The sequence below is a fragment of the Lolium rigidum genome, chromosome 5 (assembly GCF_022539505.1).
Source record: "Lolium rigidum isolate FL_2022 chromosome 5, APGP_CSIRO_Lrig_0.1, whole genome shotgun sequence".
Taxonomy (NCBI): domain Eukaryota; kingdom Viridiplantae; phylum Streptophyta; class Magnoliopsida; order Poales; family Poaceae; genus Lolium; species Lolium rigidum.
The window spans coordinates 14,484,835-14,510,385 of NC_061512.1; the positions used below are offsets into that span (position 1 = coordinate 14,484,835).

General features: G+C 41.9%; 1 protein-coding gene across 1 annotated transcript; it reads left to right on the top strand.

Moving 5' to 3' along the window:
* The first annotated feature begins 1,124 nt into the window (after positions 1-1,124).
* Positions 1,125-1,820, top strand: LOC124657760 (alpha-amylase/trypsin inhibitor-like). Its single transcript, XM_047196272.1, has one exon. The coding sequence runs from the start codon at positions 1,125-1,127 to the stop codon at positions 1,818-1,820; it is 696 nt and encodes a 231-aa protein (XP_047052228.1).
* Positions 1,821-25,551: the final 23,731 nt, after the last annotated feature.

Consider the following 25,551-nt stretch of genomic DNA (forward strand, 5'->3'; position numbering starts at 1 on the left):
ACAGCTGGCTTAATCTTGTGTGGTATATAGCGTTAACTAATTTTCAAGAATTATATAGAGTTCTGCAATTCCATTATTCAGCTTCTCAGCGAAATAGTAAGAGTATGCAAGTCACGTCCTAACTGTTCGCTACTAGGCCCCACAAGCCGCAGCCAGCAACGGTCTAGTCTTGTAGCGTGTCAAATACCTTGACCTGACGGAGACGGGAAGAGCCACAGAACGAGTTCTTACGCACATATGACACACGACTGTTTTTTCGATAAAGGTTGCTTTATTATTTTGAAAAGCAATTACATCTAGCTGCATAACCAGGATGCACACAGCCGTTTAAGTGTCTCAAGTCAAAAGATGGAAAAAACTAGGCGAAATACATATCGAAACGATGAATCATATAACGCCTAAGGTGAGTGTGGCGCTTCAATCCGTAGACTATGCTGCCACCCATGTAGGGAAAAAGTATACCTCGCCGTAGCCTCCAACCGTGTACAAACCTCCATAAATAGGTCTCGGTTCTCCACTCGCCGAAGAGGTAGCCACAAACGGAGAATACCTATACATCTGTAGATGATCTGGAACAAAGAAAAGTTTTTATCATTAAAAATCTTGTCATTTCTACTTAGCCAAAGCGTCCAGATAACTACTATCGCCCCCACCCTAAGAAGCAACTTGAACCTTGAATCGATACCGTGAAGCTAATTGCCAAAGACATTGGCCACACTAGTCGGAGGATACAAGGTAGACGCTACTTGGATGATTGATCATATAGATCTCGCAAATTGGCACTGAAAAAATACGTGTTTAATGGTTTCATCATGATGACAGAAAACACACCGTGTACTTCCGTGCCAATTCCGTTTAACAAGAGGTGGATGCATGAGGTGGCATCATTTGGACTCTAGCTAGAACCGATAGGTGATGATGCCGAACATAACCGTGCAATTAAAATGTCTAGATGGAGTTTGCTTGGACACGCAACCAAACCGTACAACAGACAGCATACATCAGGCACGTCCGCTGCCGCGGCTATAAATTCCTCCAATCACAATCTGCAACTCTCCATTCTCCATGCTGCACATGCACTGATGCACACTAGTACCACGACTCCTCCAAGAAGAGCAAGAGTCATGGTATCATCGATGGCGTCCTCTCGTGTCCTCCAGGTCCTGCTCCTCCTCATCCTCACAGTCGCCATCGCCACCGACGCCACCACCATCACCGTCGTCAACAAATGCTCCTACACGGTGTGGCCAGGCGCACTGCCGGGCGGCGGCGTGCGGCTCGAACCGGGGAGGTCATGGACGCTCAACATGCCGGCCGGCACCGCGGCCGCCAGGGTGTGGCCGCGCACCGGGTGCAGCTTTGACGGCAGCGGCCGCGGCCACTGCATCACGGGCGACTGCGCCGGTGCGCTGGTGTGCCGTGTCTCCGGCGAGCAGCCCGCGACGCTGGCCGAGTACACCCTAGGGCAGGGCGGAGGGCGGGACTTCTTCGACCTGTCCATCGTCGACGGGTTCAACGTGCCCATGAACTTCCAGCCGGTGGGTGGAGCGTCGTGCCGGGGCGCGAGCTGCGCCGCGGACATCACGAGGGAGTGCCTGCCGGAGCTGAAGGTGGCGGGAGGGTGCGCGAGCGCGTGCGGTAAGTTCGGCGGCGACACCTACTGCTGCAGGGGCCAGTTCACTGACAATTGCCCGCCGACCAACTACTCGAGGTTCTTCAAGGGGAAATGCCCTGACGCGTACAGCTACGCCAAGGATGACCAGACCAGCACCTTCACCTGCCCTGCCGGAACAAACTATCAGATCGTCCTCTGCCCGTAGAATACATGAATTGCAGGTTCATGTGGATACATGGATCGTCCTCTACCCCGGCCGTTATATCAATACGTATGAATAAGTACTACTCGATGTATAGTCTTATACAACTACACGTGAGCATCGATCCTTTGTATGTGGTATGGCGCCACACATGTATGCATGGTGGTGCGTGTCCAATAAAATAAAGGATGTGCCTATTTCTCGATCGATTGAAAATTAACTTCATTTTTGGTCAGATAATATTATCAAATCTCACTTGTAATTTATATTGCAATGGATGATTAGCATGAATCATGAAGCAAATTTAATGGTTTAGATAAAAAAAAATTAGTTGCAACTTCACTTGCAACTGCAAGAAATCTCGGTTGCAACTCCAGTTACAACTTAAAAAATCAAGTTACAACTTCATATGCACGAATCACGATGCATTGGCTGAGCATGAACTTAGAGAACTAACAAATTCCTTAAATAAATGTATTATTACGTAATAACATTAAATGTCACGCATTGTTTTCTCAAAATGCATAACAAGCAAGTGGTGCCATGCAGGCCTAGCGATTGCAAAAATACATTTTACCCATGTTCAAAATTCGTGGCAAGAGTTAATTTGGCAGACAACCACTGTAAAGGTTATTCTAATTGATGTATAACACTTCTCACCGTAAAGGTTAATTTGGCAGACTACTCGCAATTCACAATAGAAGTATCATAGGTAGTATCAGACTAGTCACAATGGGAGTATTATAAGTACTATCATGCATGCATGTTAGCAAAAATCTGAAGTGACACACCAATTAATGAGATGGAAGTAGTATCATAATATGATACCGTATCATAGCACGTACTACTACAACTTGTAATATTAAGCTAATCTTGTACATATATATGCATTGAGATACTACAAATCAGTCAAAATAAGAAAACTATGATAATAGTACATGATACCATGCATTGTGGAGATAGTAACATATAGTAGTACCATACACGTGATACTTCTACTGTATATGATACTATGTATTGTGACTAGTCTAAGAAATTCAAAAAAATTGTGGGAAAAAATTATCACGAGATTTCACCAAACCACTGTACTACATTAATGACTGTATGTGTCATTTGTACATGATATTATACATAGCAATGGTCGAACTTACATGTTAGGAGCAACTCTTTTACGTTTCGTGGTCGCGATGGACGTCTTCCGGCAGGCGCCATATATATATATGCAGCAATAGTAATCATATTGTACGACAATGCACACTTGCGTTTTTGTACAGCATCCAGCTGCCCTTTGCATGTGAGCAAGCTACCAGCCACCGTGCATTCTTAGAGCCACCGTTGCATGCGCGCGAGCTAGCTAGCTCCCTGACGCAGGTTGAACGGCCGGATCACAACGACGTTTATTCGCCGGCCGGCGACGTATCATGAAGGTGCTGCCAAGGTCGACTGCGCCTGAGGTGGCGCGCGGCCTCCTATCCGATAGCGTGGCCGTTATTGCGATGCCTTACGTCGACGCGTGGCCGTTACGATGTCGTATGTAGACGTAGCCGTTGCGAGGCCCTACGTAGACGTAACCGTAGCGATGTGTACATGGAGAGTAGCTAGCTAAGAACCATGCATGGGAACTAATAACAGATCCTGGACGGACAACGTGGTCTGTGTTGGTTGGTTGATGTTTTGACCCGCTGCTGAAAAAACGGGCCAGTCTTTGGAGAGCACCCGTGCATGTGTGAGTCCGTAAAATATTTCCGTAGGTGTAGCATTACTCTTTTATTACATCGTAGTAGGGCCAGCCGGTTCATATATACATATATAGGGCCCTAGGGCGAGACAACAAAAAGGGCCATTGTTGACAAAATAAAAAGTTCAGAATGCATTATATTTCTAGAGCAACCGAGTACATAACTTATATCGATGGTCTTTAAACTACAAAACTCGCACAAGTCATATATTTGCAACATTCCAGAGAACCACATAACGATAGAAGGAATACAATGTAGCTCTACAAAAGATCGATCTTCTAAGTGTCAGAAGGTGATCATCATTTCATCAATTAATCTGCAAAACAAACAACCTTTTCATAACTGATTGCGTGATGCAACTTAAAGCGTTTGCGCTACCATGAGAATGATGCTAGTGAATGAGAAATTACAAATTATATCCCTTCAATCTGCTATGTTCACCCGAATAAAAATACTCCAAAGATACCTGCATAAGAAATAGTAAAGCAAATTTAGCACTTGTTTATATTATGAAATAGTTTATACTATGATAATCAGATCTCGGAGAACTTACATAAGCTTAAATGCTCCTCAATCTGCAATGTTCTTCATGCCATTTCTCCACCGGAATGAAGCTTCCCGAAAGTTTTCTACATAAAGCACAGCAAAGTAACCTCAACACTTCATGTTTATACTATGATGAAGCAATCTTCTTGTTTCTTTTAGCACTTCTAGAAGCAAAGTCATCAATAATAGCATCAACCTTTATTGGCTTTATTTCATCCAACTTATCTTTCCCAATCCATAATGTAGCAAGGCCGGTAAGTCTTTCCTGTGGCATTGTTGATCTCAAGTAATTTTTCAATAACTTCAACTTTGAGAAACTATGATCATCTGATTGCAGAATATGGAGAGGGCTGGGAGGACGAGAGTCAACCACGCAACTCGAGTCTAGAGGAGAAGAGAATGATGCATTGTGCTGATTTTTTTTGGGAAATAACGATGCCGATGGTTGCCTAGTCTGCTGAACTACTACCTGGGCCCCTACCTCCCGAGGGCCCAAGGCGGTCAACGAGGGTAGATCTTGGGCGTGGAGGCATTCGTCGTCGCCGCGGCTGGCGGACTTGGGCTTGACCACATCCACTTTGATGAGACAGAGGAGGCAGCGATCCCGCGGGCGAGGAGGACAGCTCCCATTTGCCCGCGTCCGCATACACCAAGACGGTGGCGTTCGTCCTGGGCACAACAGCGTTCATCCTCCACGGCTGGTGGATTGGAGTGGATAATATTTGAATGGCTCTGGTGATGAACTGTGTTTTTTTCCCAATCGGGCCCATGTTCAGTCAACCGCTGGTCAACATTTTCCCGATCGTGAATCTTTTATACTAAGAGCATCTCCACCGGTGAGCCCTAAATTATAGCCGACACTGCACATGTGTAACATCCCAAATTTTCAAACAAAAAAGAAAATGAATTTCCTTTTTCCAAAAATGAGAACCAACAAAAACTTTTATTACAGCTTGTGCTTTGCATAGTGCTTTTGCCTAATTGTTGTAAATTTTGCTAAGATGCTTGTGTGAAGTATTTTGAAATGTTTTCTAAACCCTAACCCTACCCTTCTAAAAAAACCAAAGAGGAACAAGCAAAAAGAAAATAAAATAAAATGTGAGGCATATGTGGGCTAATGGCTAGTTCTCCAATAATTGGCCTATGCCCTATTTACCTTACCCAAATGGTTGGAATCATGAGTAAACCCAACCAACCTCTTTTGAACCCAAAACCATGATCCTTTGGGATCAAAGATAAAGAAAGAAAAAGATTTGAGAAATTGCAAAAACCCTCACATATGGCTTATGGCCATTTTTTAAAATCTTTAACCTAGGCCATATAAAATTGTGCCAATGGTTTGGAAACTCTTTTAAACTCAAAAGGATCCCTTTTTTAATCAAAGAAACCAAAATCAAATCAAAGAAAAATCAAAAACCTAGTTGCAAGTGATAATGGTCACTTGTGCCATTTTTAACATGTCCCCTCTCCTCTCTCTCACCATGTCTAGTACCATGACCTCACCTCACTCAACCAAGCCAAGCACCAGAGACAAGAAGAAAGGCATCACACACACCCAATGCCATCACCATGCCCTCACATAGTCACCACCATGCACTGCCTACCCCTGGCCCTTTTCCCTCTCTCTCACCTTGTCACACACCTTGCCCTTGACCCTCTCCACCTTCCAGACACGGCCCTTGGATAAGGAGAGCAAGTGGTGGACTAAAACAAGCATGTCATTGCCAATAGTCACCAACCCGAGGACACCACCAACCCCACGCGTGCACACTGCATCCCAGGCTCTCTCACTGCGCCACCCACCTCCTCTCACCTCAGAACACATGCTAGGCACCACCGTTGACTCTCTCTGGCACCAGGACGACTCCACGACGCAAGGACGCCGACGTCGGCCTCGACCTCGTGCGCCCTGCACACGACGCCAGCAGGCTCGCCACTGTGCACGCGTCACCCTCTATACCTTACCTCACTTCCTATGCCGTAGCCCTGACCGAAGCCGCCTGTGCTCGACGCGCCCGCGACGTCGCCACCATGCCGACCTGCCGCTTCACTCCTCTCTGGCGCCTATAAAAGCAGCACCCCTCGCCTTGGACAGTGTTGTTGACGTGGGAGTTACAAATCTTTGTGGAGTATCTTTTCTTCAGATCCCCGGCAACGGCGCCAGAAAAATCTTTGCTGGCGTGTTGACACACGTCCGTTGGGAACCCCAAGAGGAAGGTGTGATGCGTACAGCAGCGAGTTTTCCCTCAGTGTGAAACCAAGGTTATCGAACTAGTAGGAGTCAAGGAACACGTGAAGGTTGTTGGTGACGGAGTGTAGTGCGGCGCAACACCAGGGATTCCGGCGCCAACGTGGAACCTGCATAACACAATCAAAGTACTTTGCCCCAACGTAACAGTGAGGTTGTCAATCTCACCGTCTTGCTGTAAACAAAGGATTAGATGTATAGTGTGGAAGATGATGTTTGTTTGCGAAGAACAGTAAAGAACAAGTATTGCAGTAGATTGTATTTCAGATGTAAAGAATGGACCGGGGTCCACAGTTCACTAGTGGTGTCTCTCCCATAAGATAAATAGCATGTTGGGTGAACAAATTACAGTTGGGCAATTGACAAATAGAGAAGGCATAACAATGCACATACATATATCACGATGACTACTATGAGATTTAATCGGGGCATTACGACAAAGTACATAGACCGCTATCCAGACATGCATCTATGCCTAAAAAGTCCACCTTCGAAGTTATCATCCAAACCCCTTCCAGTATTAAGTTGCAAACAACAGACAATTGCATTAAGTATGGTGCGTAATGTAATCAACACAAATATCCTTAGACAAAGCATTGATGTTTTATTCCTAGTGGCAACAGCACATCCATAACCTTAGAACTTTCTGTCACTGTCCCAGATTCAATGGATGCATGAACCCACTATCGAGCATAAATACTCTCTCTTGGAGTTACAAGTATCAACTTGGCCAGAGCCTCTACTAGCAATGGAGAGCATGCAAGAACATGAACAACATATATATGATAGATTGATAATCAACTTGACATAGTATTCCATATTCAACGGATCCCAACAAACACAACATGTAGCATTACAAATAGATGATCTTGATCATGATAGGCAGCTCATAAGATCTAACATGATAGCACAATGAGGAGAAGACAACCATCTAGCTACTGCTATGGACCCATAGTCCAAAGATGAACTACTCACACATCAATCCGGAGGCGATCATGGTGATGAAGAGTCCTCCGGGAGATGATTCCCCTCTCCAGCAGGGTGCCGGAGACGATCTCCTGAATCTCCCGAGATGGGATTGGCAGCGGCGCCGCCTCAGTATGTTTTCTCGTATCGTGGCTCTCGGTACTGGGGTTTTCGCGACGAAGGATTTAATTAGGCGGAAGGGTAAGGTTGGAGGGCTGGCGAGGGGCCCACACCATAGGGCGGCGCGGGCCCCCCTCTAGCCGCGCGGCCCTATGGTGGCGGTGCCTCGTCGCCCCACTTCGTAACCCTTTCGGTCTTCTGGAAGCTTCGTGGAAAAATAAGACCACAGGCGTTGATTTCGTCCAATTCCGAGAATATTTCCTTTGTAGGATTTCCGAAACCAAAAACAGCGAAAACAACAAGCGGCTCTTCGGCATCTCGTCAATAGGTTAGTGCCGGAAAATGCATAATAATGACATAAAGTGTGTATAAAACATGTGAGTATCATCATAAAAGTAGCATGGAACATAAGAAATTATAGATACGTTTGAGACGTATCAAGCATCCCCAAGCTTAGTTCCTACTCGCCCTCAAGTAGGTAAACGATAACAAGGATAATTTCTGAAGTGACATGCTATCATAATCTTGATCAATACTATTGTAAAGCATATGAGATGAATGCAGCGATTCGAAGCAATGGTAAAGGCAATGAGTAAACAACTGAATCATATAGCAAAGACTTTTCATGAATAGTACTTTCAAGACAAGCATCAATAAGACTTGCATAAGAGTCAACTCATAAAGCAATAAATTCTTAGTAGAAAGCTTTGAAGCAACACAAAGGAAGATATAAGTTTCAGCGGTTGCTTTCAACTTCAACATGTTTATCTCATGGATAATTGTCAACACAAAGTAATATAACAAGTGCAATAGGTGAATATGTAAGAATCAATGCACACAGTTGATACAAGTGTTTGCTTCTAAGATAGAAAGAAGTAGGTAAACTGACTCAACAATAAAGTAAAAGAATGGCCCTTCGCAGAGGGAATCATGGATTACTATTTTTGTGCTAGAGCTTTTCATTTTGAAAACATAGAAACAATTTTGTCAACGGTAGTAATAAATCATATGTGTTATGTATAAGACATCTTATAAGTTGCAAGCCTCATGCATAGATTACCAATAGTGCTCGCACCTTGTCCTAATTAGCTTGGATTAACACGGATTATCATTGCATAACATATGTTTCAACTAAGTGTCACAAAGGGGTACCTCTATGCCGCCTGTACAGAGGTCTAAGGAGAAAGTTCGCATTGGATTTCTCGCTTTTGATTATTCTCAACTTAGACATCCATACCGGGACAACATAGACAACGAGATAATGGACTCCTCTTTAATGCATAAGCATTCAACAACAGATAATATTCTCATAAGAGATTGAGGATTAATTGTACAAACTGAAACTTCCACCATGATTCATGGCTTTAGTTAGCGGCCCAATGTTATTCTCTAACAATATGCATACTCAAACCATTTGATCATGAAAATCGCCCTTACTTCAGACAAGACGAACATGCATAGCAACTCACATGATATTCACCAAAGGTGTAAAAGTTGATGGCGTCCCCAGAAACATGGTTACCGCTCAACAAGCAACTTATAAGAAATAAGATACATAGCTACATATTCTTCACCACAATAGTTTTTAAGGCTATTTTCCCATGAGCTATATATTGCAAAGACAAAGAATAGAATTTTAAAGGTAGCACTCAAGTAATTTACTTTGGAATGGCGGAGAAATACCATGTAGTAGGTATGCATGGTGGACACAAATGGCATAGTTTTTGGCTCAAGGATTTGGATGCACGAGAAGAATTCCTCTCAATACAAGGCTAGGCTAGCAAGGTTGTTTGAAGCAAACTCAAGTATAAAACGGTACAGCAAAACTTACATAAGAACATATTGCAAGCATTATAAGACTCTACATTGTCTCCTTGTTGTTCAAACACCTTAACCAGAAAATATCTAGACTCTAGAGAGACCAATCATGCAAACCAAATTTTAACAAACTCTATGTAGTTCTTCATTAATAGGTGCAAAGTATATGATGCAAGAGCTTAAACATGATCTATTTGAGCACAACAATTGCCAAGTATCAAATTATTCAAGACATTATACCAATTTACCACATGAAGCATTTTCTGTTTCCAACCATATAACAATGAACGAAGCAGTTTCAACATTCGCCATGAACATTAAAAGTAAATCTAAGAACACATGTGTTCATATGCAACAGCAGAGCGTGTCTCTCTCCCAAACAAGGAATGCTAGGATCCGATTTTATTCAAACAAAAACAAAAAACAAAAACATACAGACGCTCCAAGTAAAGCACATAAGATGTGACGGAATAAAAATATAGTTTCACTAGAGGTGACCTGATAAGTTGTCGATGAAGAAGGGATGTCTTGGGCATCCCCAAGCTTAGATGCTTGAGTCTTCTTAAAATATGCAGGGATGAACCACGGGGCATCCCCAAGCTTAGACTTTTCACTCTTCTTGATCATATTGTATCATCCTCCTCTCTTGACCCTTGAAAACTTCCTCCACACCAAACTCAAAACAAACTCATTAGAGGGTTAGTGCATAATCGAAAATTCATATATTCAGAGGTGACATAATAATTCTTAACACTTCTGGACATTGCACAAAGCTACTGAAATTTAATGGAACAAAGAAATCCATCAAACATAGCAAAACAGGCAATGCGAAATAAAAGGCAGAATCTATCAAAACAGAACAGTCCGTAAAGACGAATTTTTCTGGGGCACTTAACTTGCTCAGATGAAAATTCTCAAATTGAATGAAAGTTGCGTACATATCTTAGGATCACGCTACATATCTGAGGATCACACACGTAAATTGGCAGATTTTTCTGAGTTACCAACAAAAGGGGTTGCTAAATTTCGTGACAGCAAGAAATCTGTTTCTGCGCAGTAATCCAAATATAGTATTGACTTTACTATCAAAGACTTTACTTGGCACAACAATGCAATAAAATAAAGATAAGGAGAGGTTGCTACAGTAGTAACAACTTCCAAGACTCAAATATAAAACAAAAGTGCTGTAGTAAAATAATGGGTTGTCTCCCATAAGCGCTTTTCTTTAACGCCTTCAGCTAGGCGCAGAAAGTGTGAATCAAGTATTATCAAGAGATGAAGCATTAGCATTCTTACCAGGGACCTTGCGCCTAGTCTTCTTACTCTTATTCTTACTCTTTGGTTTAGGGAATATATGACCGCATCCGGGCGTAGAGGTAAAATTTAGAGTGTATTTTCCCACATCTATGATTGCTCCCACGAGTTTCAGCAGGGACCTTCCAAGTGTGATTTGTCCTGTCCCTACACATTCAACAACGAGATAATCAGTGGATACCGTTCTTCCAAGAAAGGTTGTGAACACCCCTTCAGCTATACCCATAGGAATTATAACAGAGTTATCAGTAAGAGTTATTCCTTCTCCTCCTTCAGTAAGTTCATAAAGTGTTAAAGATTCATAAATTCTTTTAGGCATAAGGCAAAACTCAGACATAATATCACAACGGGCATGAAAAGTTTCACCACAAATAGCAACTTTAATAGTAGGCACCCACATTGAAGGTTCAAAACTTACTGGAACATAATCATAATATTCGCGAATCTGGTTGTACCCTTCCTTTAAACAAGATATATTTGTCTCGAGGGTGTTTAATCTATTATGAATGCTAGCAAGAGATGAATCAAAATTATTAGTGGAGCTAGATGATGTAACCACTTTACTTATGGCATTAAAAGCTTGATCCCCATCACAGTGAAGGAAATCTCCTCCTACTACAGCATCTAAGACATATCTAAAGCGAAGAATAAGCTCAAAATAGAAGTTACTAAGAAGCAAAACTTAGAGTCATTTTAGGTTCAGTTTTACTATAAGAATCAAAAATTCTAGACCAAGCTTCTTTAAAACTCTCTTCACCACCTTGTTTAAAAGTAAAGATCGATTCCTCAGGTGATAGAGTGACAACTATAGGACTAGTCATGATAATAAAGTAAATGCAAGTAACTAATTTTTTTTGTGTTTTTGATATAGAGAATGCAAACAAGACAGTAAATAAAATAAAGTAAAGCCAGACAAAAACAAAGTAAAGAGATTGGATGTGGAAGACTCCCCTTGCAGCGTGTCTTGATCTCCCCGGCAACGGCGCCAGAAAATATCTTGCTGTTGACGTGGGAGTTAGAATTCTTTGTGGAGTATCTTTTCTTCAGATCCCCGGCAACGGCGCCAGAAAAATCCTTGCTGGCGTGTTGACACACGTCCGTTGGGAACCCCAAGAGAAAGGTGTGATGCGTACAGCAGCGAGTTTTCCCTCAGTATGAAACCAAGGTTATCGAACCAGTAGGAGTCAAGGAACATGTGAAGGTTGTTGGTGACGGAGTGTAGTGCGGCGCAACACCAGGGATTCCGGCGCCAACGTGGAACCTGCACAACACAATCAAAGTACTTTGCCCAACGTAACAGTGAGGTTGTCAATCTCACCTGGCTTGTCTGTAAACAAAGGATTATATGTATAGTGTGGAAGATGATGTTTGTTTGCGAAGAACGAGTAAAGAACAAGTATTTCGGTAGATTGTATTTCAGATGTAAAGAATGGACCGGGGTCCACGGTTCACTAGTGGTGTCTCTCCCATAAGATAAATAGCATGTTGGGTGAACAAATTACAGTTGGGCAATTGACAAATAGAGAAGGCATAACAATGCACATACATATATCATGATGACTACTATGAGATTTAATCAGGCCATTACGACAAAGTACATAGACCGCTATCCAGCATGCATCTATGCCTAAAAAGTCCACCTTCAGGTTATCATCGAACCCCTTCCAGTATTAAGTTGCAAACAACAGACAATTGCATTAAGTATGGTGCGTAATGTAATCAACACAAATATCCTTAGACAAAGCATTGATATTTTATCCCTAGTGGCAACAGCACATCCATAACCTTAGAACTTCCTGTCATCGTCCCGAGATTCAATGGAGGCATGAACCCACTATCGAGCATAAATACTCCCTCTTGGAGTTACAAGTATCAACTTGGCCGAGCCTCTACTAGCAACGGAGAGCATGCAAGAACATAAACAACATATATATGATAGATTGATAATCAACTTGACATAGTATTCCATATTCATCGGATCCCAACAAACACAACATGTAGCATTACAAATAGATGATCTTGATCATGATAGACAGCTCACAAGATCTAACATGATAGCACAATGAGGAGAAGACAACCATCTAGCTACTGCTATGGACCCATAGTACAAAGATAAACTACTCACACATCAATCCGGAGGCGATCATGGTGATGAAGAGTCCTCCGGGAGATGATTCCCCTCTCCAGCAGGGTGCCGGAGACGATCTCCTGAATCTCCCGAGATGGGATTGGCGGCGGCGGCACCTCAGTATGTTTTCTCGTATCGTGGCTTGATGGCGTGTATTTCACACGTTCGTTGGGCAACCCCAAGAGGAAGGTATGATGCGCACAGCAGCAAGTTTTCCCTCAGAAAGAAACCAAGGTTTATCGAACCAGGAGGAGCCAAGAAGCACGTTGAAGGTTGATGGCGGCGGGATGTAGTGCGGCGCAACACCGGGGATTCCGGCGCCAACGTGGAACCTGCACAACACAACCAAAGTACTTTGCCCCAACGAAACGGTTGAGGTTGTCAATCTCACCGGCTTGTCTGTAACAAAGGATTAACCGTATTGTGTGGAAGATGATTGTTTGCAGAGAAAATAGTAAAACAAGTATTGCGAGCAGATTTGTATTTCAGTATTAAAGGATGGACCGGGGTCCACGAGTTCACTAGAGGTGTCTCTCCCATAAGATAAAAGCATGTTGGGTGAACAAATTACAGTCGGGCAATTGACAAATAGAGAGAGCATAACAATGCACATACATGACATGATAAGTATAGTGAGATTTAATTGGGCATTACGACAAAGTACATAGACCGCCATCCAACCGCATCTATGCCTAAAAAGTCCATCTTCGGGTTATCATCCGAACCCCCTCCGGTATTAAGTTGCTAACAACAGACAATTGCATTAAGTATGGTGCGTAATGTAATCAACAACTACATCCTCGGACATAGCGCCAATGTTTTATCCCTAGTGGCAACAGCACAACACAACCTTAGAACTTTCCGTCATCGTCCCAGTGTCAATGCGGGCATGAACCCACTATCGAGCATAAGTACTCCCTCTTGGAGTTAAAAGCAAAAACTTGGCCAGAGCCTCTACTAGTAACGGAGAGCATGCAAGATCATAAACAACACATATGTAATAACTTGATAATTAACATGACATGGTATTCTCTATCCATCGGATCCCGACAAACACAACATAGTTTCAGGGGAGGAACCTGATAATGTGACGGAATAAAAATATAGTTTCAGGGGAGGAACCTGATAATGTTGTCGATGAAGAAGGGGATGCCTTTGGGCATCCCCAATCTTAGACGCTTGAGTCTTCTTAGAATATGCAGGGGTGAACCACCGGGGCATCCCCAAGCTTAGTGCTTTCACTCTCCTTGATCATATTGCATCATACTCGTCTCTTGATCCTTGAAAACTTCCTCCACACCAAACTCGAAACAACTCATTAGAGGGTTAGTGCATAATAAAAATTCACATGTTCAGAGGTGACACAATCATTCTTAACACTTCTGGACATTGCATAAAGCTACTTGGACATTAGTGGATCAAAGAAATTCATCCAACATAGCAAAAGAGGCAATGCGAAATAAAAGACAGAATCTGTCAAAACAGAACAGTCCGTAAAGATGGATTTTATTAGGCCACCAGACTTGCTCAAACGAAAATGCTCAAATTGAATGAAAGTTGCGTACATATCTGAGGATCATGCTCGTACATTGGCTTAATTTTCTGAGCTACCTACAGGGAGATAGACCCAGATTCGTGACAGCAAAGAAATTTGGAACTGCGCAGTAATCCAAATCTAGTACTTACTTTTCTATCAAAGACTTTACTTGGCACAACAAAACATAAAACTAAGATAAGGAGAGGTTGCTACAGTAGTAAACAACTTCCAAGACACAAATATAAAACAAAAATACTGGAGTAAAAACATGGGTTGTCTCCCATAAGCGCTTTTCTTTAACGCCTTTCAGCTAGGCGCAGAAAGTGTAACTTAAGTAACATCGAAGGGTGGTGCACCTACAGCGGGGTTTGGAGTTTTCTCAACCATGCATAGTATATTAGATACATAAGTTTCAGCGTCTCCCTTTTCATTAGTCTTGGGCTTGCTACTCTCATCAAACAAATTTTCTGGAACAAGCCAAGCATAGTTATTTTCTAGTGCATCATTCATAGCTAGGAGTTTACATGGTATTGGTGCTTTGATCTCCTCACCATCATCAATATTATTAGTGTATCTTATTCTATCCATGTCCATCTTTTCAAGGAGACTAACAAAATTAGTATGAGAACCAAGCATATTAAATTTAGCAAAGACCTTTCTAGTTTCTCTTGCTAGACCACCAAATTCTCTAAGAAGGGTTTCTAAAACAAAATCTTTCTTTTCCCCTTCTTCCATATCACCAAGTGTAAGAAACATGTGTTGGATTATAGGATTAAGATTAACAAATTTAGTTTCCAACAGGCGAACTAAAGCAGCAGCAGCAATTTCATAAGTAGGAGCAAGTTCTACCAAGTGTCTATCTTCAAAATCTTCAACGGTACTAACATGGGTGAAAAATTCTTCTATATTGTTCCTCCCAATTATAGACCCTTGTCCTACCGGTATGTTCTTTGCGGTAAAATTAAAAGGAAACATGATGAAATAAGTAAAGTAAATGCAAGTAACTAATTTTTTTGTGTTTTTTATATAGCAAACAAGACAGTAAATAAAGTAAAGCTAGCAACTAATTTTTTTTGTGTTTTGATATAATGCAGCAAACAAAGTAGTAAATAAAATAAAGCAAGACAAAAACAAAGTAAAGAGATTGAGAAGTGGAGACTCCCCTTGCAGCGTGTCTTGATCTCCCGGCAACGGCGCCGGAAAAAGAGCTTGATGGCGTGTATTTCCCACGTTCGTTGGGCAACCCCAAGAGGAAGGTATGATGCGCACAGCAGCAAGTTTTCCCTCAAAAAGAAACCAAGGATTATCAAACCAGGAGGAGCCAAGAAGCACGTTGAAGGTTGATGGCGGCGGGATGTAGTGCGGCGCAACACCAGAGATTCCGGCGCCAACGTGGAACCTGCACAACACAACCAAAGTACTTTGCCCCAACGAAACAGTGAGGTTGTCAATCTCACCGGCTTGCTGTAACAAAGGATTAACCGTATTGTGTGGAAGATGATTGTTTGCAGAGAAAATAGTAAAACAAGTATTGCAGCAGATTTGTATTTCAGTATTAAAGGATGGACCGGGGTCCACAGTTCACTAGAGGTGTCTCTCCCATAAGATAAAAGCATGTTGGGTGAACAAATTACAGTCGGGCAATTGACAAATAGAGAGAGCATAACAATGCACATACATGACATGATAAGTATAGTGAGATTTAATTGGGCATTACGACAAAGTACATAGACCGCCATCCAACTGCATCTATGCCTAAAAAGTCCACCTTCGAGGTTATCATCCGAACCCCTCCGGTATTAAGTTGCTAACAACGGACAATTGCATTAAGTATGGTGCGTAATGTAATCAACAACTACATCCTCGGACATAGCGCCAATGTTTTATCCCTAGTGGCAACAACACAACACAACCTTAGAACTTTCGTCACTTCGTCCCAGGTGTCAATGCGAGCATGAACCCACTATCGAGCATAAATACTCCCTCTTGGAGTTAAAAGCTAAAACTTGGCCAGAGCCTCTACTAGTAACGGAGAGCATGCAAGATCATAAACAACACATATGTAATAACTTGATAATTAACATGACATGGTATTCTCTATCCATCGGATCCCGACAAACACAACATAGAGTATTACAGATAGATGATCTTGATCATGTTAGGCAGCTCACAAGATCCAACGATGAAGCACAATGAGGAGAAGACAACCATCTAGCTACTGCTATGGACCCATAGTCCAGGGGTGAACTACTCACTCATCACTCCGGAGGCGACCATGGCGGTGTAGAGTCCTCGGGGAGATGAATCCCCTCTCCGGCAGGGTGCCGGAGGAGATCTCCGGAATCCCCCGAGATGGGATCGGCGGCGGCGGCGTCTCGGTAAGGTTTTCCGTATCGTGGTTTTTCGCATCGGGGGTTTCGCGACGGAGGCTTTAAGTAGGCGGAAGGGCAGAGTCGGGGCCCGACGAGGGGCCCACACCATAGGGCGGCGCGGGCCCCCTTGGCCGCGCCGCCATGTGGTGTCGCCACCTCGTGGCCCCACTTCGTATGTTCTTCGGTCTTCCGGAAGCTCCGTGGAAAAATAGGCCCCTGGGTCTTCGTTTTGTCCAATTCCGAGAATATTTCGTTACTAGGATTTCGAAACCAAAAACAGCAGAAAACAGAACCGGCACTTCGGCATCTTGTTAATAGGTTAGTTCCAGAAAATGCACGAATATGACATAAAGTGTGCATAAAACATGTAGGTATCATCAATAATATGGCATAGAACATAAGAAATTATCGATACGTCGGAGACGTATCATGGCTCTCGGTACTGGGGTTTTCGCGATGAAGGATTTAAGTAGGCGGAAGGGTAAGGTTGGAGGGCTGGCGAGGGGCCCACACCATAGGGCGGCGCGGGCCCCCCTCTGGCCGCGCGGCCCTATGGTGGCGGCGCCTCGTCGCCCCACTTCGTAACCCTTTCGGTCTTCTGGAAGCTTCATGGAAAAATAAGACCCTGGGCGTTGATTTCGTCCAATTCCGAGAATATTTCCTTTGTAGGATTTCTGAAACCAAAAACAGCAGAAAACAGGAACTGGCTCTTCGGCATCTCGTCAATAGGTTAGTGCCGGAAAATGCATAATAATGACATAAAGTGTGTATAAAACATGTGAGTATCATATGTTGGGCCGCATCTGGGCCGGCCCAACTTCGTACCCGCCCCCGTTTTGAATTCAAATATGTTTTAATTCATTTCAGTTATTTCGTTTACTGATGCTTTGCTAGAATTTAAGTATCTCCAAATCTACTTGGTCAAATTTAGTGAATTTGGTATTGTTGGAAAGCTTATGAAAAGCTCTATCCAACCCCACTGGTTTCAATCCTATAACTTTTGTAGAATTAAAGTAGCAAAAATAACAAGGCAGGGACTTTTCAGATTTCAAACAATTCTTAAAAATCAACCATAAGTGATTTTGAGTTGTTTCCAACTCTCATAAATCACATTTCACATTGTCTATTTGATTATGTAAAAACATGACTTGGTTGTGTGCATGATCATGGGCTAGAATAAAAAATTGGCTATATAGTCAACACTAGCCCATTAATTTTTTTTCCAAAATTTAGGATTTTAAATCTATGAGGAGTAGCACCTCATTTAAATCATCTTCCAAAGTTGTGTGAAGTAATGTGATGACCCTTGTTGCATGGTCTCATACTTGCTCACTTGAGGATCTTAAATTAAAGTAGGATTTAAATCACATTAGGTATAGAACCTCATTTAAATCATATTTCTCAAATGATAAGTGTGAGGTGTTGATTTGGTCAACATGTGATCATACCTTGTTATTTGAGGATATTAAATCTTAAGAAGGTTCAATGAGAGGAAATTATTTTCCTAACACTAAGTAAGAAAACCCTAGTCTAATGTTGAGTAATGTAGATGATGATGCTAGATCATCTTCAGTGAGCCATTAAGGCTAATTAGTCTACTTAAGTATTGTTTGGTGATTGTATTCTCGTACTCGTTTATAGACGCTAGTACCGGAGACTATCAAGAGGAGGAGGATTTCTACCAAGAAGAAGAAGAGAACTTTGATCACTACCCCAATCAAGGCAAGCTAATATTCTTGCAAGTTGCCCTAGTACAAAGCTCTACAAGAGCAAGGCACCATTACATATTACTTTATGCTTAATGACTCTATCCCAAGTTTTTACCTTACAAGTTTTGGCTTTGGTTTATCCAAGTTTATTTTTGATTCATGATTCACTTGGTCTAGATATGGAGTAGTACAAGAGCATCAAATTTAGCCTAGAGCAATACTAGCTAATTAGCACCCCTCATGATTTGTTGCTAGTGCTAACAAATAAAATTGACTACTCTAGATGGGAACTTGTGAAAACCAAGGACTTTGAAAACCTTGGAATGATGAGTCATTCTATTGAAAGATTTTGAAGGTGAATATGACTTGTGAATGACTTGGTGAACTTTACCAAAAACAGATGGTTGGGTTCGGATGCGATACCATTCCAATTTCAAGTACCCCCACAATACCTGAATCTAGGTAAGGCTTAACTAGAAACTTATGTATTTTATTATGGGTTCCCTCTGAACAAGCGTCATAGGGGTTATGCCGAGGCTGCCTCCATTGAAAGTGAAATGGCGTGAAATGAGGTGAATGTCCTACCCAAGGCCTGTGCAGTTCCCGGGTTGGTGGTTTGCTCTCACCGGGAGGCCAAGCTCATTGGGAGAGGTGCCTATACTAGGGTATGTAAATGAAAGGTTATGATTGGTAGTCCGCGCACTGAGTGCGATAAATCAGGGTCAGTTACGCCTGATGGATTACTGCAATTATTGTGGCACAAGTGTACGACCTCTGCAGAGTTTAAACTATTCGAATAGGCGCGTCCGCGGTCATGGACAGTTGGAAAGGCCATACTGTTCCGTCATCAGAACTTTTCCAAAATATGAATGGTGATTGGTGACTTGAATTGAATGGTGACTTGTGACTTGAATTGAAAGGTGACTTTGACTTTGAATCACAACAGAGTTGTGGGAATGACACTAATGTTCCCAGTTGAGTTAAGTTAGGCAAATGAAGAGTCTTTTTATTTATTAAAGTGCTTATGAAATAAAACTGGCTTTATGCAAATGAACCAAGAGCTTAGAACCCTCTTACTATAGTTGATAATGCTTACACTAGTATTAGTTTTCGAGTACTTTAAAGTACTCATTGCTGTGTCACTGGCTATTCAAATGGCCAGACTATGAAGATGAGCCCCAGTACCAGGATGAAGGACAGCAGGACGTCTATGACAACTAGGACTACTCCTGACGTCAACAGTTGCCTGTGGAACAGATGGACCTCTACTACGTATTTCCGCTATGTGTTATGTAATTGATCATTAGATCAAGTGTTGTAATGAGACTGGATCATGTGATCCTTTCTGATGTAAGACTATTATGGTGTGGTAATGAATGATGTGTTGTGATATCAATCTGTTATGTCTCGCAAAAATAATATTCCTGGGATTGCGAGGTATGGCATAATAGGCATCTGGACTTAAAAATCCGGGTGTTGACAACATGCCGGACACGTTTGGGGAGAGGTTCCCGCATTGGTGCTCAGCCCCAATAAAAAGTTGCAAGCATCGTGAAAGGGAAAGTGGGGAGAGAGAAAAAGAACGAGAGAGATGGGAAAGTGACCAAAGGGCGATGCCAGGGGAATTCGACATGGAGTTGTTGCTCTCCCTGCGCCGGCGCGCCGGATCGGAACCCTTCAAATAGGGTTTGTTTGGGGCGCGCCGACATTTTTATTGGGTTCGTGATGACGTACGTTGACTTTGTATTGGGAGCTATTGAGACCGCCGGTGGAGATGCTCTAATTAGATAAAAATTATCAGTTGGTTCAATCAAAGGTTAGAAAAAGTTAGACTTGAGGGAACCTAGGTTCCGTGCCAATCACCATAAAAAACTCAAGATATAGATATAGATATTGATTTTTCCTGCAATTAATACGTTGGAATTTCCAAATCTTCTCAATTGCTTCATTCCTTCGTGATTCCTTCGTGATGGTATTACACAAGAGAAGTGGAATGTAATTTGTAGACAATTAATTATTTTAATTAGTAGGAATTACTCACCGGTTAACTAGACAATCATTGATTATATTGCGATCAGAATCAAGATATGCATATCTATAATTTTAAGGAATTAATATTCATTATTAAAAAATATTTTCCTCCTTACACACTAATCATCAGATCTTGTGAGTATCAAAATCCATATTCTAATTGAACTTAGCATTAATGCACGGATCGTGCATAAATAGACACTCGAAGGCATTCCTTCTCAACAAAATTCACTTAATCTCAGTTCTAGCAAAAGGAAAAATTATTACATCTCAGGAAAACCATGGGGTCCAAGATCATGGCAACAGCCTTGGCCTTTCTGCTGCTAACCTTTTGTGAGTCCGTTGAGAATACATCTCTCTTATTCTCTTAATAATCGTATAATGTTATCTCTTGCTCAATATGTTCTGTTGAAAACATGTTAGTTCTTTGAATTATTATCATATCTCGTCATTTTCGGTGGATCAAATAGGTGTGGAGGCAAAGATATGTGAAGGACCAAGCAAAACCTTCAAAGGTGAGTGCAGCCCAGACGGGGTGAAGCGGCTCACTTGCATGGGAACTTGCATCAACGAGCATTTCGCTGGCGGAGATTGTACGGTCGCAGGTACATGCTACTGCACTAATGGGTGTCACGTTGGAGAAGCGACCCACCGAAAAGCAAGGATCTGAGTACAAAGGCCATCATGTTGGACATTTCTTAATGTATTGATTTAACAAATTTTCAGTGTATGATGAGATCAGTATCAGGCGAAAAACATTCTTCCGTGCAACCTGAGAAATTAATAGATCCAATTAAATGTTGACTATTTGATTATTTAAGTTTGATCGTTTAAGATTCAATTTAAGTTTCCAAACCTTGAAAATCTTGAGTTTCGGTTTCAACTTTGGATTTCTTTGTTTCCATACTGAACTTACTGAATGACGTTTCCATTCGACATGTATATACCTTTTTGTTGATTTTTCTTGGTTGTAATTTAATATCGAAGAAAAAAATCAAAAGCCAGCTGGTCTTTCTCTAATGGAATGAAAAGAACAGTCGATGCATGCCAAAAATATGACTCAACATATCATCACTTCCATGAACAAAAAAATGTACTTGAATCCTTAAATAAGAGAAGTGAAGACCAAAGGAAAGCAACGGTAGAGATTTTTATACTCCCAGCGTACGCAGAGGTAGAGATAAAATTATCCATCTTGTATAAGAAACTCTCTTTTCCACTACGTATCCCGTTGAAACCATGATTGCTTCGGTGCGTATTTCATTTCTACTTCACAACTATAGGTTTTCTTCTTGCGTCCACACCAAAAACTTTCGTCACGAAATGACAAAACATTCACAATTTCTTGATTCCATGGTGATCCTCACGTGCATGGTAATTTACAAGATAAATAGAAAATATGTAATGCAATATTACTTACTAAATCACTATTTATCTTGGAAATCATTTGTATATATTCATATTAATATCTAGATATATAAAATAGTTTTTTTATGTGGAATAAATATTTATTGTTACTAAATCATCTATTACCTAATAATAAAAGTAAAAGAGTTTATGTGGTTTGGTTATGTTCGTTTCTATACGCGTTAGTATTTGTATCCTTTTGGCCTAACCTAATCTATGTGGCCAGCAACCAGAGTACTCAACCTGGTAAAAGTTCACAATAGTTATGTCATCGCTTTCTATGTAAGTAGACAACCACCGCGTACATTGAATCAATTGTCGTTTTAGGATCAATCCACTAGTAACATATATTACGTGGGATGAAGCCTGCTATCGCATGGGTAGCAACGCACCTATGCATTATACCAATATGCAAGTCATATTAATTTGTTTTAGTTCGGTTTCTTAGTAGAACGGAATTCTAGTGTACAAAAGTGGTTTCCGGATTTTGATTTGAAGTTATTTTTGTCAAAGTCAACTCAGTATTCAAAAAGTCAATGCAAAATACGTTGGTGAGTTGACTTTGATGAAAAAAATATTCATATCAAAATTTGGAAACCACTTTTGTACACTAGAATTCCACGTTCTACTAGGAAACCAAGCCAAACCAAGTTCATATGGCTTGCATATTGGTATAATGCATGGGTGTATAGCTACCCATGCGGGTAGCAAATGCACTCTCTATATTACGTTACTAGTCTAAATTACTACCTTCAAAGTTGATAGTAACTTATATATGGTGTCATGCATTATGGCATTAGTATGTTGTAGACTCATCTTGCATTGGGATTGATACGTCTCAAACGTATCTATAATTTCTTATGTTCCATGCTACTTTTATGATGATACTCACATGTTTTATACACAATTTATGTCATTATTATGCATTTTCCGGAACTAACCTATTGACGAGATGCCGAAGGGCCAGTTGCTGTTTTCTGCTGTTTTTGGTTTCAGAAATCCTAATAAGGAAATATTCTCGGAATCGGACGAAATCAACGCCCAGCATCTTAGAATTCCACGAAGCTTCCAAAACACCGGAGAGGCACCAGAGGGGAACCCTGGGGGGCCCACACGTGGTGGCGGCGCGGCCAAGGAGCCAGGCGCGCCCCCCTATTGTGTGGTGGCCCCAGGCCCCCTCCGACTCCGACTCTTCGCCTATTTAAAGCTCCCTGACCTAAATCTTCGAGACGGAAAAGCCACGGTACGAGAAACCTTCCAGATCCGCCGCCATCGCGAAGCCAAGATCTGGGGGACAGGAGTCTCTGTTCTGGCACGCCGCTGGGACAGGTAAGTGCCCCCGGAAGGCATCTCCATCGACACCACCGCCATCTCTATCAACGCTGTTGTCTCCTATGAGGAGGGAGTAGTTCTCCATCGAGGCTAAGGGCTGTACCGGTAGCTATGTGGTTAATCTCTCTCTCCATGTACTTCAATACAATGATCTCATGAGCTGCATTACATGATTGAGATCCATATGATGAGCTTGTAATCTAGATGTCGTTATGCATTTCAAGTGGATTTTACTGATGTGATCTCCGGAGACTCCTTGTCCCACGTGTGTAAAGGTGACAGTGTGTGCACCGTGTGGGTCTCTTAGGCTATATTTCACAGAATACTTATTCACTGAGTTATGATTTGAGTTGGATGTCTCTATGAAATTGTGGTGTGTTAGTACCTCCTATGAATGCTCACAGTGATAGCGTGGGGTGTTTATTAGTACTTGGGAATACATCTTTAAGGTTTGCCTACATGATGAATTAGTGTTCGTTATCTTGCCAAAGAGTAATTCATAGTAGCATAGTGAAGTGCTTATTTATATTCCTTTATGATTGCAATGTGCTTTATATCACTATTAATCTATGTGCTACTCTAGTGATGTTATTAAAGTAGTCTATTCCTCCTCCATGTTGTAATGGTGACTGTGTGTGCATCATGTAGTACTTGGCGTAGTTTATGATTGTGATCTCTAGCTTGTAGATTATGAAGTTAACTATTAGTATGATAGTATTGATGTGATCTATTCCCCCTTTCATAGTCTGTCGGTGACAGTGTGCATGCTATGTTAGTACTCGGTATAATTGCGTTGGTCTATCATGCACTCTAAGGTTACTTAAATATAAACATCGGATGTTGTGGAGCTCGTTAACTCCGGCATTGAGGTGCTCTTGTGGCCCTACACAACTAATGGTGTTCATCATCCAACAAGTAAGTGTAGAGTGGTTTTATTATGTGATCAATGCTGAGAGTGTCCACTAGTGAAAGTATGATCCCTAGGCCTTGTTTCCAAATACTTCAATCATCGCTTATTTACTGTATTACTGCATCTTTACTTCCTGCAATATTAATACCATCAACTGCACGCCAGCAAGCTATTTTCTGGCGCCGTTAATACTTCTCATATTCATTCATACTACTTGTATTTCACTATCTCTTCGCCGAATTAGTGCACCTATACATCTGACAAGTGTATTGGGTGTGTTGGGGACACAAGAGACTTCTTGTATCGTGATTGCAGGGTTGTTTGAGAGGGATATCTTTGACCTCTTCCTCCCTGAGTTCGATAAACCTTGGGTGATCCACTTAAGGGAAAACTTGCTGCTGTTCTACAAACCTCTGCTCTTGGAGGCCCAACACTATCTACAGGAAAATGAGTGTGCGTAGACATCAGGGGTGTGTGATGCTATGGTAACTTCTTTATAACCCATAAGCATATACGTGCATTGGACTTATTTTGTACCTGTTAACCAAAATATTTTTTACGCATTATCTTCTAAATCTCAGCTGTTAAAATTAATAATCAATGGTTAATTTTTTTTTGTCTATGTGGAATCACGTGGTACCTCTATTTTAAACCACCCTATTACGCTTTAGTATATAATATATAGATAGATGACTAGATGACACACTTCGTCCCACTAACACACACACATGCCAAAAATCCTGGAACTAAGATACATTTCACAGATTCTAGACATACCGCTTTTCACTGTATTCACTGGTGGAAAAAGGGCCTTTGGTCGCGGTTCGCAACTGCCATTAGTCGCGGTTGCGCAACCGCGACCAAATAAGCGCGACTAAAGCCCCCCCCCCCCTTAGTCGCGGTTGCTTGCGAACCGCGACTAAAGGCCCGTCCACGTGGGCGCCAGGCGACCGTCGGGGCGGAGGCCCTTTAGTCGCGGTTCTTCTGGCCGACCGCGACTAAAGGCTGCCGCAGGTTTAGGGTTTTAGGCCCCCCTAAACCTGCCCCCCCCTAAACCTGTTTTCTGTTTAATTTGTATTGTTTTATTTCTTTTGTGCTTTATTGTAATTTTGAAGGAGTTTCACATATTCTACGGTACTACGTACATGCATATGAATGTACAATTTCAAACAAATTTGAAATTAGAACCAAAAAGAATTCAAGAGGAATATACAATATATATTCAATATCATCGGATGACCATATACAAGTTTGAACAAGTTTCCATACATAATTTAATGCATGTATAGTTCTACGTCCTCGTAATGGTGTTCTCCTTTAGGATCGAGGACTTCCTCCCGAACCATCCAAGCTAGTTCCTCTTGAAGTGGTCGGAAGCGAGCTTCGGACTAAGCATCATCCGGAGGTTATTCCTCCGAGCATTGGTATCACTCGGAACGCGCTCGGAGGTGTATCTCCGGATCATCTCACGTACATAGTATCCACATAGATTGGTCCCCGGTGGCTGAATATCGCCACCATTCTTAGCCTTTGACCGCATGAAATGTAGCTCTTTTT

Coding starts and splice junctions, on each gene's coding strand:
- LOC124657760 (XM_047196272.1), top strand. CDS start 1,125: ATGGTATCATCGATGGCGTCCTCTCGTGTCCTCCAGGTCCTGCTCCTC.